Below are 18,937 nucleotides of genomic sequence, written 5' to 3' on the forward strand. Positions count from 1 at the left end.
GGAATGACTGCAGAGCAATTGCAGTTTCAGTCAGTAAGCCATGGCTGTAACGTGAAGTTCTCAGTAAAAAACCTTCTTTTGTGTGTGACTGGGAGTGATTGTTTCAAATTTTTGGCTTAATTGTTTAAGGGAATGTAGTATTGCCTGGTGACTTTGTTTCCTAATGTCTTTGAATATTATTTATTGCACAATTTTAACAGATTTTATTTATTACACACTGCAAGCTCTTACGTAGAGACCAGGTACTCTGTTAGTTAATGCAGATATTGTTGTAGAGTTAGTGTACTGGTACAGTAAGTGTTCAAAGCATATAGTTAACTACCTGTAACCCTCCTTACTAATTTTACTCATAAATTTTGTGGGTTTTTCTCCTGCCTTCATGAAATGGTGACTTTTGAGCTTATCGGGGGTGGTTTGTGTCTAGAAGAAAACTGTGTCTTTCTGGACTTGTACTTAAGAATTCAGAATATTGCTGTAGTCAAGTATTTTGACAAATGCCTCTTGTACTTTGATAATTTCACTAGAAGATAAATGTGAGGTTCAGTACCTGCAGAAGTTTCTATTAAAAATCCTGTTTGATGTGTTCATAACTCTCCAAAATATTGATCTTTCAAGCTGAAATTCACTGCATGTTCTTTGCACAAAGGTATTTGCAGCTCCTTTTTCTTTTAAGTTTATGTATTTAATTTTCTTTTTGTCCTATGGCAGTGTGGCATAAAACCCAAATCCTTGGCAATACTAATAGAAAAACAAATTCTTACTTTGAAAAAGATCAAAACCAAATGTCTAAAGCTTGAAAATACTTCTTCAACAAATAACAGATAGTTTTGGAGGGGAGAAATGTATTGATCACCAGCAATAGCTGGTTGCCTCTCAGGCCAGCTGGGCATGGCTGTCTGCCTTTCCACATGTGTGCTCAGGTAATTGGATGCACCCTCTCCATTTGTTTTGATCCAGCAGTCTGTTCTGTTGATATCAAGGATCCAAGGAGCCTGGAAGGTCAAGTTTAATAATGAAATACTTGACTTTGGGTATTTTTTATTCCTATTTTCAAAGGAAACCAAACGCGACAACCTGTGACTTTTAACAATTAATATTTTCCTGCCAGACTTTTAAAGCTCAGCTGTGTTGCAGAAATACTTTTGCAAGTTTAACTTTGTTTACTTTTAGGTGATCACACGTTCTTTTGTCTCAAATGCTTTAAGAGAGCTGATGATATCAGTTACTAAAAAAAATTCTCCCCAGTTTTATATTAATTGCTTTAAAAAGAGATCTTACTAATTGCCTTGTCAGGATTTGAATGTTACCAAATGAAGTTAGATCCACCATATCATATATATAATTTGTCCTGAGACATTGTTAGCTCAGCATCCAGATGGAGCATTTGCTGTGAAGCAGCGCCGTTGCTGGCTGGAGGAGACTACAGAGCTTAACAATTAGTATCACAAATCAAGTTCTGCAGCATACAGGCGATACTCCCTAGATGAATTCGTGTTTCTCTTGGCAGCTGTCACTTCATTTTTATGTTTCTTGGGCTTTTTCTTTCTAATGATAATGTTGCATTAAGTCTCTCATACCTACCAAGCAAGATCTCTTTTATGTCTGCTAATGCATAGGGACTGTTTTTAGCTGGTAAATGTCCTGGGACAGAGAAGTAATCCCAAAAGGTCTCAGGTTTGTGGCACAGAGTTGCCTGCTCAGCATTTCAGAATCACTGTGATTCTTTCCAGCCTCAAATGCCTGTATCTACCCAGCTGTCTTCACTTACTCCAGATTGTGAGCATGTTAAATACTAAAAATAAGAGGAGTTATTAGTTATTGTGGGATAATTGCAGGGAATGAGAGGCATGAATTCTCCAGGGATGTCATTACCAGGTGTTAATCACTTAATCTGTCAGGTCTTATTGTTCTGTGCATACACACATGGATGAACTAATGAGTAAGCAAGAGGAGGTGACAGAACTAGAAATCAGTCACGCTCTTAAGTTGTCATATAGTCTTGATTACATTCCAGGACTCCTGAGGTGAATTTACAGCTATAGAAATCTCTTTACTATGCATTGCACTTAAATAACTGGTATTTAAAATCTATTTGCATTTCTAAGCTACTCAGTGAGAGACATGAGCTCTGACTGCAGTGGTAGTAAGCCAAGGGCACAGCTAGTGTGTGAGCAGCAAGCTGGAGACTGTCACAGAAACATCAGTGTATAGTCTGACTGTCCTTACTGCAGCAGAGAGCGCAGTACTCTTGCAATCCAGACTGGAGGGTTTAAATAAGATGGAGGAAAATTCAACATAAGAAACACATTTTTGATCAGCCAGGCATCTCCTTCCTCCTACGCTTTGGAATCCTGGGTGTCAAACAACACAACCAGTATGTTCTCAAACCTTTCTGTTAGCTCGTCCCCAGTTAAGAGGAAACATTTGCCATTTGGAGAAAGTTTTGATTGAAGAGAAGAAATATTCCCTGCAGATAAATATGTTACAGATGGACTGCCATGCATCTGAAAGTCTTGGATGCCGTGTTGCGCCAAAGAAAGTAACTTCTGGAGGCTCGTGTGTTCTTGCCTTCACACCAAAAGAAACCTTTCTCCACTTGTGCAAAGACTGTGTAACGGTGAAGTATTGTGTCAAAATAAGTGAGATTTGCAAATAATTTAAAAGATTAAAATCTCTCAACTCTGAAGATTACTTCCTTGCCATAGTTGCTCTGTATCTGAAGCGGTAATGGAAGGAAAACCCAGGGACTGACGAGACTTCTAACTGGTTTCCAGGAGAGAAATTGATCTTACTCGCTGTAGAGTTGACATTGAGGTACTGGGTTCTACGGGAAGAAATTAATTTCACTGAGTACCTTTAGGAGAGCTTCAGCTGCTGATACTTAAGTTTACCCTGAAGTTTGCTAGAGCAGTAGTTGATGGAAGAGCAAGGAGGAGGAAGAGATCATGATGGATGGATGAAGTCGTGGGATGGAATGAAGGGATTATCTACAGAGACTGCCCAATTTATCCTCCTCAGCTGGACAGATGGTATTTTCTACCCTGTTCTGGGTGGTGCAGTGGCGTTGTGTATCTGGGGAAAAAAGATGCTCCCTCTGGTAATAGTCTCATCTGTTTTTCTTGATCTATGGTGTATATTGTGATGAATGTGTGAGGGGTTTGGACTGGAGCCTTGAAGGTGTGTGATTGAACATAATGTGACTTGTGAGCTATCAAAGTATGAATCCAAATGCTCTGTTTAAGCCACTCGGTGGAATAGCGTTGGTGATTTCACAGTATATCTGTAGAGAATAACTTCTGCTGATCTTTGCTTGTGCTTTTTGTAGAATTGGACAGTCGGTGAGGGTGTATGACTCCTTCTCTCATGCATTCTGTCTCTGTGGCACTGGGAGGCTCTGCTGAGCTTTTAGTTTTTTGCAAACATGTAGAACTTGCATCAGGAGACCCGGTCAGGACCACTTGTCTGCGCTGTACAAACACAAAAGATGAAGTCACTGCCTCCTGAGGGGCCCTTGGTCTGGGAAAAACAGGAAGCCCAAGAACGAAACCTTAGTGCAGTGCCCAGCTACGTGGGTTAGTAGACAGCCAGCTGGAATCAAACTGACCACGAGCTGGTGTCACCTTGTGTCAGTCCGAATTAATATTTCTACCCAAGAGTCTCATGTGGAAACTCAGTGGTACAGTGGGGTGTCTCTGCACAACTCTAACCACTGGGTTTCACTTCACCCGCGTAGTCCAAGGCTGAGAGTTGTCTTTGAATAACTCTTTGTATGTGTGTCTAAGCCTCAGACTAGAGTTTTGGGGGGTTTGGATCTGAAAGGTTACCTAAAAAGAACAGTCTGAGAGCCTGCCTTTCCTACTGTGCTGCTGCTTCACTGTAATATCTGAAATCCCTTTTCCAGAGATTATAAGAAACATGGGCAATTTTGAGGTCATTGGTTTTCTTTTTTATGTATGTGTTTGTGTGTAACCTGGGACCTGAACACTTCATCCAGTGGAGTTGAAATGATAAGGCTTAACTGCTGAATTGAAGCTTTCTCCTTGTCCACATTGGCCTATTCCATTCTGAGAAAGTGTCTGTGTCTGAGAAGAGAGTTTATAGTATATACTTGTATTTTAGCATACATTTCAGTGTCCATTCTAAATGTTTTTGCTGACTTAATCTGCAGTTTGACAGGCGTGATTCTGCCCATCATTGGGACAGGACTTGGCTTGCTTTCTGTGCCCAACATAGTGAAAATCAAATTAAGGGCCCAGAATTCTGGATCTGCTGTAAGGACTTACAATTCATTTAGCTTCCCTTAATTGCCAGCCACTGAGGGACATTTATAAATTATTAGTCTCATTTTTCAAAGTTAAATTGGAATGAACATTGACTGATTTAAGGTCTTTGATAGATTAAAGCAAAATCATCAAACACTTGAGCCAACGTACCAAAAAAAGTCTCAGTGTGGGCATTTGCTGACGGTGTGAGAATACTCTTCCTAAAATAAGCACAAAACACACTTGCTTAGTTTTTAGACTTGCTACTGTTGGGTAAGTTTACAGTAAGTTAAAATTGCTTGCCTTAATGTAACTAGAAAGAATAATTAGCAAGTGAAGTCCCAAGTGGTGTAATTCTGGCCCTGTGCGATAGTTAACAAAAGCTAGCCAATAAAAAGGTCTCTGCCCTTCTGCCTGCTAAAAGGTCTCCTGTTTACGTGCTGACAACAACTGTCAGTTACTTTTCGGTTGTTCGGTTTGGCTGTGAGCCAGTACATTGTAGAATAGCTTGTTTCCTTGCTGTAGTTTTGGAACGTCTAAGTGTTTGTGTAACTTCTTTTTAAATGGGTTTTATAAAAGTGGGGGACTAATGGTATTTGTCTGCTGGAGCTGAGCGCAGGCAGGAGCGATGCTCCGTAAGTGTCACTTCACCATGAATCTTGGAGCTGTAACACCACCTGCTATTCGTGCTGTGGGTTTTGCAAGTGAAAATGGAATTATCTGTTATGGAGCAGTGATTTGTAAATTATCTGTGGCAGTCTGGTTTTAAACCATTAAGCTTGTGCTGTCTGTGACTCAAATTAAATATAAACTGCAACCTTCAGAGTAGAGAGATTGGGGTGTAAATACAATGTCACCTCATTCCAAGGAAGAAGCAGCCACCATATTAGAACCAGGTGTGGACCCAGCAGTTCCTCCTTCTCCTCTCTTCAGGGACAGAAGGTTTTTCCCAACTTTGAGAAGGTAAATTAAAATGGTGCATTATCTAATGCACAGCACACAGGTATTTGGAATGTTGACCAATAGCGCAGGTTTAACTGGTGGGTGTGGTTTTGCTTAAGCAAGACTTTCCACCGCTTAAAGGATCAAGCTTCAGCACTCAAGTGAATAAACCTTTGAGAGTAGCTTGCCAAATGTTCTTGGGAATATGTCATACTCAGACTAATATGTCTCACAATACTAGTAGCGTTGGATGTGGGCAATTTGGTATTTCCTTGGAAATACAAAATGACAAAAATTTGTCTGGCCTTTAGAGGGTTTGATAAGCTTTGGGGGACTTAGCAACTTGGTAACAGCTTCTGGTTACAGGCCACAGTGGCAGCTGCTTGTAGATATTTACTGTGAGTTGAGGAGAGTCCAGTTCTCAATGTATTCACTAGACTTGTATGTCTTAGTAAACCAGACTTGCGTTGGAGCTGAGTTTTGTCTATTTAGGTCCAGACTTGGAGGTCTCACCTATATGAGAGTGTTTGAGTCTTGCAAGGAGGCATATAGGCCCTGTGGGTGTTTGGATGGGACGTGTCTGCTGAGCAAGGGTGGGGAATTAGAGCTGGTAACTTCATGATTTTCTTGCTTAGGGGCAAACAGTTGTCAAGTCCTTGACTTCACAGTTGTTAGAGATGAGTGGAAGCAGGTTGCTGACTGACTGAAAAGTAATTGAACCTCAGAAATATTACATGTGATGCAAAGAAGGGGAAGAAAAGGGTGAGAGGGGAATTCCCCTTCTGGCCCTTTCAGGAATAGCCCTCAAATTGACTGGAGCTGACAGTGTAATTCAAGGTGAGTATCACACCTTTGAACAAAATGCCACACGGCACTTGCTTGGTACCAGGAGCAATTCTCTCTATGGTCATAAGTGGGGTTTTTGCCAATCCAGAGATTTTATCAGTAAGTTTAAATTGGTAAAGGGCAGGCTAACTGCTAGCAAGAGAAATACTCTTAATACCTTGTACTGAAACACTTCATATTGTGTTGAATGGTGAAATGATCACTTTCAAGGTGTTCTTTCTAATTATGTTCAGGGTTGTAAACCAGTTCTAAATACCTTGCATGAAAGATGTTAGAGGAGCATAATAGTACTACTCTGAATAACGCGGGTCTCTTTGATATCAAAGTACCTCGTGCACTTGTTTTGCACTGTGTCACAGTGTCACACTTTGTCTTGAATGTGGTTGGTGTGCATGCTTACATTAATCTACGCGTGTGAACCTCCTGCCACGTGACTTTTGAGTTGTGCAGTGTGCCAGTTGAGATAGTTCAGGTTCCTCTCTGACAAGATGGCAATTTATCTTGGTAGTGCAGTGCAGATTGATTTAGACTTCTCCCATTCTCTTACCCACAGCAACTGGAGCAGATCCAGAAGGAGCTAAGTGTTCTGGAAGAAGATATTAAACGAGTAGAGGTGAGGTGCCCAGACGTTGTTCTGACTCCGGCAATTTTTCATTTTCATCAAGCTGTCTGCCTTGCTGTGGGGCTGCTGTGTTAAATTTACGGCATTTGAGTCCGTAATGGGGAAATGAACAGATGATGCACTTAAATTTGTTCATTTAGTTGATGTGTGCGAGCTGCTGGTTGGTAAGAGGGGGCTTCATTGAAACCTGGCTCTTATAGAATGGTATCTTTCAACTCCTTTGTGTTCCTAGTAAATATTTTAGAGTAATTGCTAGAAATCAGCAGCCAGTATATTGATCATAACTTGGAGTTTTGTATGTTGCAGTGTTCTGGCTATTTGCACAGGCTGTTTAAATCTTAGCAGCCTGCTGCTCTGCAAATGGAGAGGTATTGGGGGGTGCTGTAATACAGAAGCTGGGTAAGAGCAGAACCAGCTCCTGCTGCATGTCACAACAGAAGCAATCTGCCACCTCCTGCTGTAATTCTCTTAATTCCTCAATGATATGGTTCTCTTGAGATTTTTTGCTAAGAAGTATTCTCTGAGTATTTCTAAACCCATCAGCTCAATCCTTCTGTCCTTACTGAGTCCTGAGGTTCCTCCTTGGTCCTTTTCTCTAAGCATTCTAGTGATTTGATCTTGGAGTATGATACTGGTGTTTCGGGAATGTATCAGGCTGCCGCTTCTCAAAACATTCCCTTAGAGCTTGGGAATCAGTTTGCAGGTCTGCTTCTCTCTTGCTTGTCTCAAGCAGTCAGCATGAGCTCCTAGCCACTGCCCAAAAGCCTTTTAGATTTCTTCACTTCCGGTTTATACACATGAGTTATCAAAATACAAATAGAATTGACAGCTGTAGGAACTTCCCTTCAGCTGATAGCTATGCCAATTTTAACATGGTAGATAACTGCATTTTTCAGACCTATTTCCCTAAATGTTTCTCAGCTCTTGGGAAATAAACACCTTAGCATGTTTCTTTGAGACTGGTAAAGTAGGTCTTCAGATCTAGGAGAAGCTATTCCCAAAGCTGCGGGATACCTCAATATCTAGCTACCTGCTTTTCTGCTCTTTAATCAGGCACTTCAGTGGACTGCAGCAGGGGTACGTAGCTGGTATGTGATAGTGACCTTAGTCCTGACCTCCAGAGCCTGGCGTCTCTCTTCTCACAAATATTCTACTTCGTACCCAACAACTAATGAGCACCTAGTGGGAGTTTGAAAAGCACTAGTAATGTTGTCCTGCAACACTTTGCCCCCCAAACTAATGAGCTGCAGCATCCTGCATCGTTTCCATTTCTCAAGCAGATGAAAGGCACAGTCTCACACTGGGTGCGCAGCAGTGACTTAGTCGGGCGGTGACAAAGCCCAGTTTATGTGCAGTTTGTTTCTTGTGCACTTGCCCCACAGAAGACTGATAGAGCCTCTTTTAGGTCTGGGGCACGTATCACTTTTGCCCTGTCTTCTGGTGACTGTTCTTGCCACGGCCCATAATCCAGCGCTACTTTCCAGCCATGAAGGCTGTTAGAGAAGCTTGTGTGTATCTCAAACACAGCTACAGCTTGCTTATCCTGCCATGTTTAAGTGAGGTGGTGGGTTAGAGGCAATTGGATGGCATCCAAATCCGTTGATTTTTGGAGTATAAAGTCCAGAACTGTCTCATTGGGGGCAAAAAGCACTGCAGTTGTAGGATTTCTCAGTCTGATTTTTTTTTTCGGTTATTCCATGTTTCTTCAGGTTTAGTAAAGACTTCTAGGTGAGAACTGAGTAAGTGTAGGTACAGTTGGTTATCTACTTGGCCAAGCAGATATTACTGTGTGAATGCCACTATTCATGTGTCAATCTTTGCTGTAACGTGCCTTTCTGTTTCAGGAGATGAGTGGCTCCTACTCCCCAGTCAGTGAGGACAGTACAGTGCCGCAGTTTGAGGCTCCCTCACCTTCGCACAGGTATGGAGCTTGCAACTCAACCTGGATTTCAAGCTGTACATATTGCACGGTACTTGCTAGTCCTCTCTGAGCCATGCCCAAAACACCAGCAAAACTAGTTTTTTGAAAGCTGTATGGTGTTTGCCTGTTCTGCTTTTGATTGGTATAAACTTTGAGCAAAGCAGTGAAGAAGAATCCATCTGAGTCTTCAGTTGGATGAAAAGTCTGCTCTAAACTAGAAACTGTGGAAAGGTGATGGTTTTAAATGTAGCCTGGACTAGTTAACCTGAGTCATAACCTTTTGTAATTGTATGAAATAATACTGTTAAATACGTGCTACCTTTATGCAGTCCTGCTTGGCATATGGAAGGTCTTAATTTTGTATGATATTGGTGTCCTCTGGCTTCCCTCCTCAGCGTGAATGGCTAAAGGTATGGGCTCCCAGGATCTAAATTTAAAATGCACAGCCTCTTGATTCTGTTTATCTGCTGCCTGTTTGGATTTAATTAAAAGCCTTTCTAATAACATAATTTCCATGTGGATTTTTGTCTGGAATATTGTATAGTCTGGTTCCTTGATGATAAAATTGCAGATGCTTCTTGTGTCCAAGTTGCACGTGCCAGGGTTGGAATTGCTCCACTGCTTTATAGCTGTGGTTTTTGTTTGTAAGAAAGCTCTGATTTCACAGGGCCAAGTTATGTTATTAAATTATCATCTCTCCTGTGTCTTAGTAGTAGAGTTCTCTAGTTTGTTGGCTTCTGTTACAGAATTGTAGTGGTACCTTTTCTGTAATTAGCAGCTCTAAACCTAATAGCCCAGAAGTAAGTAAAAAAATGATTGGATTTCCTCCCCTGCTGAGATTCAGATGCAGTGCTCTGGGAAGAAGCCTAGCAATATTGGCTGGGATTTCTTACCACGATGCTATTTCTGGACACCGAGACTAGAATCTCTGGTATTTCTGTGAAGTTCTGTCTGGTCCTGAAGGAAAGGACAGGAATGTAGCCAACATGGATGGGAACAGCATTTGTTATTCTGCTTTTCACTGCTTGTTTAATTCTTTGCGTTCAGGTGCATTTTTTGATGTGGGTTATTGCTGTTTTGCCGAGAAACTGATAAGATTCTTGTCAAGTCCTACTGGTTTTCTGCTTATTGGCTATTAAAGAGATTGCTCGCTGTTTGCTTAGTCATACTGCTGCTTGGGGAAAACCTGAGTGGCGTTGGGCTGAATTTCTTACGTGTCAAACACCTTCAGGCCAAGAAACCTTTCTTTTTTTAATAGAAGATTGTACCTAGGAATAGAAATGTATCTGTCTTACTTGAGCCAAACTAACAAACAAGCTGTAAAAGAACTTTTTTTTATCTGTTGAAAGCTGGAATTACATTTTTAAGCCCAGGACTTTAGATGAAAGAGTTGAGGGGGGGGAAAAAATGTGGTGTATGAGACCTGCACTGGGTTCAGTCTACTGAGAATTTCTTATTATTCCTTTTTGCCTGTTTATTTCACATCCTAGGGTCAGTCATTCTCAGTTCTTGCTTCTGGAGATGTAAGATAGAGGCCAAAATATTGTAGTGACTTTGGATTGATGTGCTTCACCTGAGGTCTGCGGGGAGGTGGTGGTGGGTGACATCATGGCAGGTACAGAGATCGTGGGCTCTTTTTCGCCCCATCTTCTTACACTTGTCTGGTTCCATCTCGGCTGTGTCTTGAACTTTTGGTTTCTTCTCTGGCAGGGGGTGTAATATAATAGGATATTTAGAGGTTTGCTAGGCTACGTAGGGTTGCCTTTTTCTCTTAGCTTGAGAGGACCCCTTTTCTGTTTTCTGTGACATTCCTGCATTAAGTAGCCTTGAGTGGTTGAAGAGAAAGTAGCGTGTGAAGAAAGTGTCTGACTAGGCATTGGGTGTTGCAGGACTCCAGTAACTTCTGTCCTCATCCTATCCTGACAGTTTTGTGTAATTCTAGTAATTGAATTGGCATGAATTAGCACATCTCAGAGTCCCCCAGATTCCAGATAGGCTTACCACTTAATTCCTTTTCTTTTCGAACATTAGATGTAAGCTTTTGAGAGTATCTCAAAACTGGTGACTTTGATTCCTCCTCAGAAAGAATGCTGCAGGACAACTGAAAGGTGCTTAAAATATGCTCGTTTTTTTTCAGTTCTGTTAACTGAAGTATTTAATCTCCAAAGTGCATTTTGGAGATGCTGTGAACCACTAAGAATGAAATACAAATATATTTTGGGATGGTTTCCCTCCCATGTTAAAGTGTTGAAAACTTGCAGAGACTTTTTAACTTATCAGTGGATTACAGTGGGGTATTTAAATTGGAATATGACTTGTTAACGTTCTTGACGCCCTGCTAATGAAACATAATTGTATAAAAAAAATTTACTAATTTGAAATAGTACAAGGTTATCATAGACCCATGCTGAGATGGAAGAAAATCTCTTCAGCCTTTGAATTTTAAGTTCAAGAAAATAGAGTTCTTTGGAATTTGGTGTGATCTGGTCTCTAGCGACTTGCTCATATTCATGTACTTCCTCTAAATCATAGGCTGACTTCATGACTTCTGTTTCTTTCCATTGTTTGTAGCTTTTTTCATGCCACACTCTTAACATCTTCAAAACGTGGAGTTACTATGTTTCCCTCCATCTTCCTTCATAAGTTCTTTAACAAAAAAAAAGTAGAGCCATCATGTTCAATACGTTCTCTGCTTCGAGAAACACGTTTGCTCTTCTGCTCGTGCAGGGTATGATGAAATATTAAATTGGGTAATAGCATAGTGCTTGTTTACAGTGTTGCAGATTGCTGGGCTTGTACACTGATAGAGCGCAAGAGGGGAGGAATAAGGGAGGAGAACAAATAGTTCTGTGTAGGGTTTTTGTGAACAGGCGCGTGTGCTATTTTTGCTACCAGTAAATGGTGCAAATAGGAGATACAATAAACAACTCCATGACTGTGTATTTAGGCAGTAACAGCAATAACTATCACTCTAATAGGAGTTTCTGGGGAAGGATTCTGATCTAAAAATCAGTTGCCTGGTAACTCTGATTCAGTTACCGAAATCCTGATCTTTCCCCTCCATTTGTTCTAGTTGCCCCCTCCCACCCCCATAAGGATATAACAAATAGGATTTAGAGTCTGGAGGTTGCTGCAATTTTGTTGTTCCAGGTTTTTAGATGGCGTGTTAGTGTAGCTGCGTTTCCTAATTGAACTTAATGTTACAGCTCTTTAAAGAGAATTTGCAGATACCTTTAGTAATTTTCTGATTATTTGCTATTTTTAAAAGGGAAAGCATTCAAGCATCCGCCAGTTAACTCAGCTGCAGGCACCGCACAGAAAAGCCTTTGAATTTGTATTCTGGTTAGGGAGATGACGTCTGCGCTCTTGAAGGCTTTACATCACCAGACAACCTGCAGCAAAACGAGACTAGACGCTCTAAGTTGGTGTGTTTTGCTGTTAATTGCCACTGTACCTGTCTTGGAGTGCAGCACTTTTTCATCGCTTTCCAGCCAAGCATCTTATTCGTGCTGTTCCTGGCAGGCTTTGCTGTACTTGTTTCATTATTTCATTTGGCCACATTCTAATTTAAAGTTTGTTGTCCCCAACCATGCTTGAAAGTTTTGCTGTTTTCTCCCTTGCAATAGCTCTCAGCAAACAATGATTCTTATCTGTCAGATTTTCTTGGCTTGCAGCTTTCGTCTTGCCTGTAACAATCCTGATCAATCTCATCTTACAAGTTAACCACTAATGAGGCTTTCAAAATCATCTCTCATCTTCTACTTCTTTCCACCTCCAGGGGAGCTTTAAAACATTCAGAGAAATATTTAAGCACTTGTACCACTGTTGCATCCTTCTAGACTTACAGGTGCCCAAGCAGCATTTCAGCCAAACTGGTTGTTTTATGACTAGGAATGTCAAGTCTCCACATCAGCTCTGGCAGCTGTGACATAAACATCAATAAATACAATGACCTTTCACAAAACCAGGACCTGTAGCAGTATTCTGGCAGCTTTTCAAGAAACCTTCAGCTTAAATCTGAGGTTGAGAATAGCAAACCCAGGTAGTTTTTCTGTCCAAGCCAAATGACTGCAGAAGCAAGTGGGTTCTAAAGAATTTAGGAGTAAATCATGGTCATGTTTGTAATGTGTTCTCCAAAATTAATAAAACAATATTCTTGTCCTCAAAGTATTTTAAATTTGATTAAAAAATTTAAAATAAAATTTAAATTAAAAATTTTGATTTAATCTGGCTCTGGGGTCTTATTGTGACAGCTGAATATTTTGCCCATATGTGCAAGAGTACTGAACCACTTGTCTTCTGTTTATACCAGTAGATCCTTTCGCAAATCTCTTGTGGAGATTTTGTTAAAGCTCTTGTATTTGCATAAATATGCTGTGTTTTGAAAACAGTGATTTAAGGTATATTTTGTCATGATAGCTATATATGTTGTAGAATTTTCTAATAATAGTAATCCTGGCTGTCAATATTTTTTTTGTTTATTTCTGTATTTCATTTCTTGTGTTTTGTGTATCTTCAGAGATGGCTGGTATACTAGTGTCTTACATGATTTTTGTAGCTTTTCACAGTGCTGTTTCACATATCTTGTCCTGTGATTTTAATGCAAAAGATACACTTTTGCGTTCTAATTAGAAACGACCTGTAATTGTGTGTGACAGCATTCTGCTCTAGGATATCCCCATACTAAAAAAAAAAGTCCCTCCCAAACCCCCCAAACAAAAAATAATTTGTGTTCCCTGTCTGAAAAAAACAATTTCAAAGGCAAGTATGCTGCAGGATGTGAAGGGGGAAATAGCAAACAGGTTAAAAAATATAAAGGATGTTGGCGCAGTGATTTAAGCAGACTATTTCTTTTGGTTTTGCAGTAGTATTATTGACTCCACGGAGTACAGCCAGCCTCCAGGCTTCAGTGGCAGCTCTCAGGTAAGGTAACACACGTGTCTCTGCACAGGGGGGATGGGAGAGCTAACACGGAGATTGGGCACAACCCTGTCCGTGTCCAGGCTACTGGTCAACTCAAGTCCGGCAGGTGGTTTTACCTGGTGTTATGTTCAAACTGGAGCCAAGACAACAGCTGTAGGAATGACTGTGCGTGATTTTGAGTGTCCATGCTGACATCATCGAAGAAATCCAGTATAATACGTTTAGATGCCTGAATTTATTCCCTAAACTGACTCTTCCAGGGAAATGGGGATATTTTTTGCTCTTCATCTCTTCTCCCAAGTGGGCAGCGCTTGGGGAAGGGAGGTAAATCCCTGACACTTTGCATTGACTTCAATAATTTGGCTCAGGCTTGACTTTCAAAGCAAACATTAATTCTCCAAACATACAGGAGTTCCATCGTTTGTCCTTTTTTGGGACCTCGCAAACTACATTCTAAACTCACACAGAAGTAAGAAGTTCCCTATACAGTGAAGCCGTTTAGCAGGAGGCCTGCAAACTGTGTGATCCATGGGGCCTCCCAGCACTGCCGCAGTCTTGCAGCTCAGAGTGATTCGGCTGGGCTGGGAAGATGACACCGATACCCTCAGCTCAAAAAGGTTAAACGGTTCTGATTTAGACAGATGGACTGTTTGGTGTGTGCCAGCTCATGCCTTTGGTACTCTCTGGTGGTGGTGGACCATCTGTGTCCCAAGGCAGTGTAAAACTGGTGGATTAACAGGGAGAAGTGCTGCTGGATCTTATCTGATTGAGCAGCTGATGTAAAAGAAAAACAGCTGAATTTCGGGCTGATATGCATATAGGTGTGCCTGCACGTTTGGGGGGTTGCAGCTGTAAAACTAATTGGCAATGAGAAAATTCCATCTGTAGGAAAATGCTTGTTGTTCCTGCTCCTGTGGTCTTGGGAGATTTTGGCTTGAACAAACTATAGCTCTACCTCACTTCAGAGAGCGAGTAAAATGAGGATGGAGACTTTACATGCCGGACCCTGATATGGTACGGTCCCTTTATTCTCTGCTGACACTACTTGTCTCAGTACTCCTCTTTCTGTTTTAAAGGCGAAATTAATAGCATAGCCATGCTGCTGACAAGTGCACAAAACCAACCCAGACTTTCTAGACGTTCTGTAGGACATTCTATAGGACAGCCTTATTTGTGTGAGAATGATGATCTTTTTTTGTCCTCAAGAGTGCAAGATTTGTATACTCCAGTATAAATTTTCAAACTAAGCTTTAATATATGTTTGGATGGGGAGTTGAAAGAACTCTTGAGGTTAAGTACTTCCTTTTGAAAGGTGGTGTAATTTCAGCAAGGCTTCACCATAAAAACTGTTATAAGAATACAAATTCAATTGTGCTATTTTCTGATTGTAAGTCATGGCAAAAATCATCGATTGGGCAGTGCTGGCAGTAAGAATCTCTGTTAGGATGGCCAGCATAGTTTGTTTTCTCCTTATAATTACTTTGTGCATTACTTTCTGCTTACATGCTGCTGACAAGTGCACAAAACCAACCCAGACTTTCTAGACGTTCTGTAGGACATTCTATAGGACAGCCTTATTTGTGTGAGAATGATGATCTTTTTTTGTCCTCAAGAGTGCAAGATTTGTATACTCCAGTATAAATTTTCAAACTAAGCTTTAATATATGTTTGGATGGGGAGTTGAAAGAACTCTTGAGGTTAAGTACTTCCTTTTGAAAGGTGGTGTAATTTCAGCAAGGCTTCACCATAAAAACTGTTATAAGAATACAAATTCAATTGTGCTATTTTCTGATTGTAAGTCATGGCAAAAATCATCGATTGGGCAGTGCTGGCAGTAAGAATCTCTGTTAGGATGGCCAGCATAGTTTGTTTTCTCCTTATAATTACTTTGTGCATTACTTTCTGCTTACGAGCATGTTCATAGGGAAGGATTTATGCACTGCAAAGCTACGGGACAGTTTTCTTCCAGAAGCTGAGGTGCAGGAGTAAATAGTGGACAAGCCACATAGGCCCTGGGGAATTGTGCAGGTAGTGTTTAGTGGCAGTACCTTTCTTTTCTGGAGCCGGTGTGTAGCTGTGAAGCTTTTCAACAGTTGATAGAGGTCTCTTTAGAGCACTTGGTGCAGTTCAGACAGTGAAATCACTCTTGATAACAGTAACCCTCTGTTGAACTGATGTCCTCAAACAGGACAACTATAGTAGTTTTAGTAGTTGAATAAAATTGCTTGGGTATGTTTTCTCTTTTCCCTTATTTTGCTCCTTTTTCCAGCATTGCTTAACAAGTAGTCAGGGAGTAGACTTTGTAGAAACCAAATAAATGTTTTGGTAGAACATGAGCAGTTTAGGCTGCTTAGCTGTGGAGGATCTGAAGAAGGTGGCTTAATGCAGATTGATTCACAGCACAGTTGGGTCTCCATATGCTACCCTGCGACCTGCTCTGGGTGGAATCTTTCTCTGGAGACCCAGTAGGTCCAAACAGCAGGCAAATACCACCATCAATTCCATCTCGATGTGGACTGAGCTCATCCAGCAGGTCAGACTCGAGCCTGGGTTATATTGCTCATCATGTCATAGGCAGCTCATCTGAACTTGAGACTGAAGTGATTATTTGTTGATGCTTGAAGTCATCTTGAGCCCGACTGCTCCTGATGTGCTGAGAGAGGCTGGAGCCCTTGCAGGCCAGCATGCAAAATTAATAGGAAGATGCTATAAAAGCGTTCTGTTAAGCATTTCTTAAAGCTGTGAAATTGTAGATCCTTGTAGTTAAAAGGCGTTGATGTAAGATTGTTTCCAGTTCTAGTTGTTCCAGTTGTGTATTGAGACCAGGGTTGCTTTTGAGATGAAACAAGCTGCATAGCCTATAGGTGCTCTCAATGTGCAAGTGTGAGCTGCAATGTCAGTGCATGGGAAACGGTCTGGAAGTTCCGTTGGTTTGGGCTTTGCTTTCTCCCTAAAATATTAGATTACTGTTCATCCAGGTATAAGCAGAATTTGAGTGGACTGTAGTGGTTCTCAAATCTTAAATTTGCTCTGCTAGCTTTGAGTATGTGATATGCGAGACTAAACGAAAAACAAGGTGCTCTTCATGGTTTTTATATAGCAGAGGAATTTGTTCCCTTTCCTTACTAGTGATTAAACGGAGAAGAGCTGTGTTTTCTGTTTTGCTTCAGAAGAGCTTACTTACCTAGTTTCACTCCTCTGGTTTTGCCTCTCACTATTACTGCTTGTGTAGGTTGGGAAATGGCTTTAATGAGGAGTTTCATGGACTCCTTTTCAATTAACATCTGAACTTCATGGTGTCCTTGGCTTCTATCTTTATTTGCTTAGTAAGTCTCTGTAAAGCTGAGCTGCTTCAAAAGAGATAATCCGGTAACTAACTCTTTAAAACGAACGCCTCTCTTTAATGAGAGGTCTGCCAGGGATCTAGGAATTTTGTTGTACAGTTTGTTCGGTGTGTGAAGCTGGAAGCCCGGTATCTTTGGCCTCTACCATCTCTGTATAAATGGAAGATGTGACTCCCCAAGGGTTGCTGCTGTCTGTCCTGCGTATGGGGCTGAAATTGAATCATTTGCAAAGGTTCAGGAGACAGGAACTACCTAAAAGCAGCTTTTCTCCTTTTGCCAAGGTAAAGGGTGCAGTGCAAAACCCTAAGGATAACTGTTAACAGTGGCAAGATCTTCATTTATTGTCGTTTTACACATCAAACCCTTCACGTGTAATGTACAAATTGTTCATGATTTGGTAAAATCTATTGAAGTGAAACCCAGGCTTGGCTTTACCTTTCTGCAACATTCTCTCTTCTCCATTCAGACCAAAAAGCAGCCGTGGTATAACAGCACGCTAGCCTCACGACGCAAGCGGCTCACAGCTCATTTCGAGGACCTAGAGCAGTGCTATTTTTCCACCAGGATGACTCGTGTCGCAGGTGAGTTCCTTTTGTGCAGTGTTCAGCTTTTGACATCAGTTACCTCTTACAGTCCTCAGAAAAGACTTGCTTTTGACAGAACAGCTTTTGCCTCTTCCTTGCAGGGGAATGTTGCTATACATATTTATGTGTTACTCCAATCATCTCATTTTGCTTTTCTTGACCAATCTTGCTAAATTTAGGAATTTAATCCTGTCACTTTAATCCTGTACTGTGAAGGGCATAACCCATGATAAACGATTTCCCTGACTCATTCTAAAGATGCGAATGTTTGAAAGCAGTGCTTGGGTTGTCTTTCTACTAAAACAGCAGTTAAAAACAGCACTGTTGAAATACTGTAGAGGTATAAACATAAACTGATAAATTTTCCTGCTTTTAACATGCAGTAGGACACTTTGAGGTTATGCTTTATGAGTTTTGGTTAACAAATGGCTTGGAGTATAAAAGCTGAGTGTGCAGCGGCGTTGTTGTCCCATGGGGCACGCCTTAGGTTTAAGGCTTGTTTTGTAGAATTAGAAGCTGTTTTCACAATCACCGAGATTGCCTCATTCATAATTGAGTAACAGCGTGACAACAATGAGAGTAATAGTTACCTCCTGGATGGATGGTTCTTAATTACGTGTCAAGGTTCTCTTAATAAATGAATGGGTCAAATGAACATGTCTTGAGGGTTGCTCTGCAGCCCCCCTGGGGAAGAAACCAGCCTTGGGGAAGAAAGTTTCAAGCAATGGACTGTGGAAGGCAAGAGATTTGCAGCACCAAGCTGTGAGCTGCAGCTCGTATGAAGAGTGACAGCCTGCAGACTCAGGGGAGGGGAGAAATATCCGAAGGACAAGAGAGAACCAGGCAGCGGTTGGTGGAGCAGAATGTCTTTGCTTGTAACCTTAGAAAGCAAGGACCGATCTTCCAGAACACAGTGATCAGCAAGAGAGCTGGGGTAGAAACCCTCACTTTTTTTTCTTCATGAATTTGTTTTATTCACTTTAAAAGAAATAAATAAAAATGAGGATTGTTTTTTTTTTTATTTAAAATACATACATTGGCTTTAAGTTTAAAAGCTGCAGTGTGTTTTAGGGGAGCTTGCTCTTAGATATGTCTGCATCTTCTGCCTGCTTCAGAGCAGTGACTGACTCAGTTCTCTGGCACAGCAAAACCATTTTCACAAGGAATGCAGCACTTAGAAGTGCTTTGGTAGCCGGAAGATGGGAGAAGCCGGTTGTATGTGACCAGTCGGTTTCCTGTGAAGTGCTCACAAGAGCTTTGCAGAAGACAGTACTTCACAGATCGCACTGAGATGTCTTCTTGCAGTGCTTAGTGATGCATCATGGTGTTTATGTTAAAATAATACTTCTTAGCCAAGGATAACAAATGGGGCTCTTCCCAGCATTCCCTTGTAGAGGACATTTTTCTTCATAATTGGAACTATAAATATGAATGGGTTTTGTATTCATATTCGTCAGCCACACCAAGAGCAGAAGTGATTCTTGATTAAGTTT

The 18,937-nt window shown here is 41.1% G+C and overlaps 1 protein-coding gene across 1 annotated transcript in view; it reads left to right on the forward strand.

Annotated features, from left to right (window-relative positions):
• The window catches only part of RFWD2 (ring finger and WD repeat domain 2, E3 ubiquitin protein ligase), a gene marked incomplete at its 3' end in the record, with an annotated part of 90,516 nt that overhangs the window by 10,225 nt on the left and 61,354 nt on the right, over positions 1 to 18,937 (forward strand). The window contains exons 7-10 of the mRNA XM_010140357.1: positions 6,604 to 6,663; positions 8,517 to 8,593; positions 13,459 to 13,516; positions 17,327 to 17,441. Of these exons, the coding sequence (XP_010138659.1) occupies positions 6,604 to 6,663; positions 8,517 to 8,593; positions 13,459 to 13,516; positions 17,327 to 17,441 (310 nt within the window). The remainder of the gene's footprint in view (positions 1 to 6,603; positions 6,664 to 8,516; positions 8,594 to 13,458; positions 13,517 to 17,326; positions 17,442 to 18,937) is intronic.

This window comes from Buceros rhinoceros, unplaced genomic scaffold, assembly GCF_000710305.1.
Source record: "Buceros rhinoceros silvestris isolate BGI_N320 unplaced genomic scaffold, ASM71030v1 scaffold340, whole genome shotgun sequence".
Lineage (NCBI taxonomy): Eukaryota > Metazoa > Chordata > Aves > Bucerotiformes > Bucerotidae > Buceros > Buceros rhinoceros.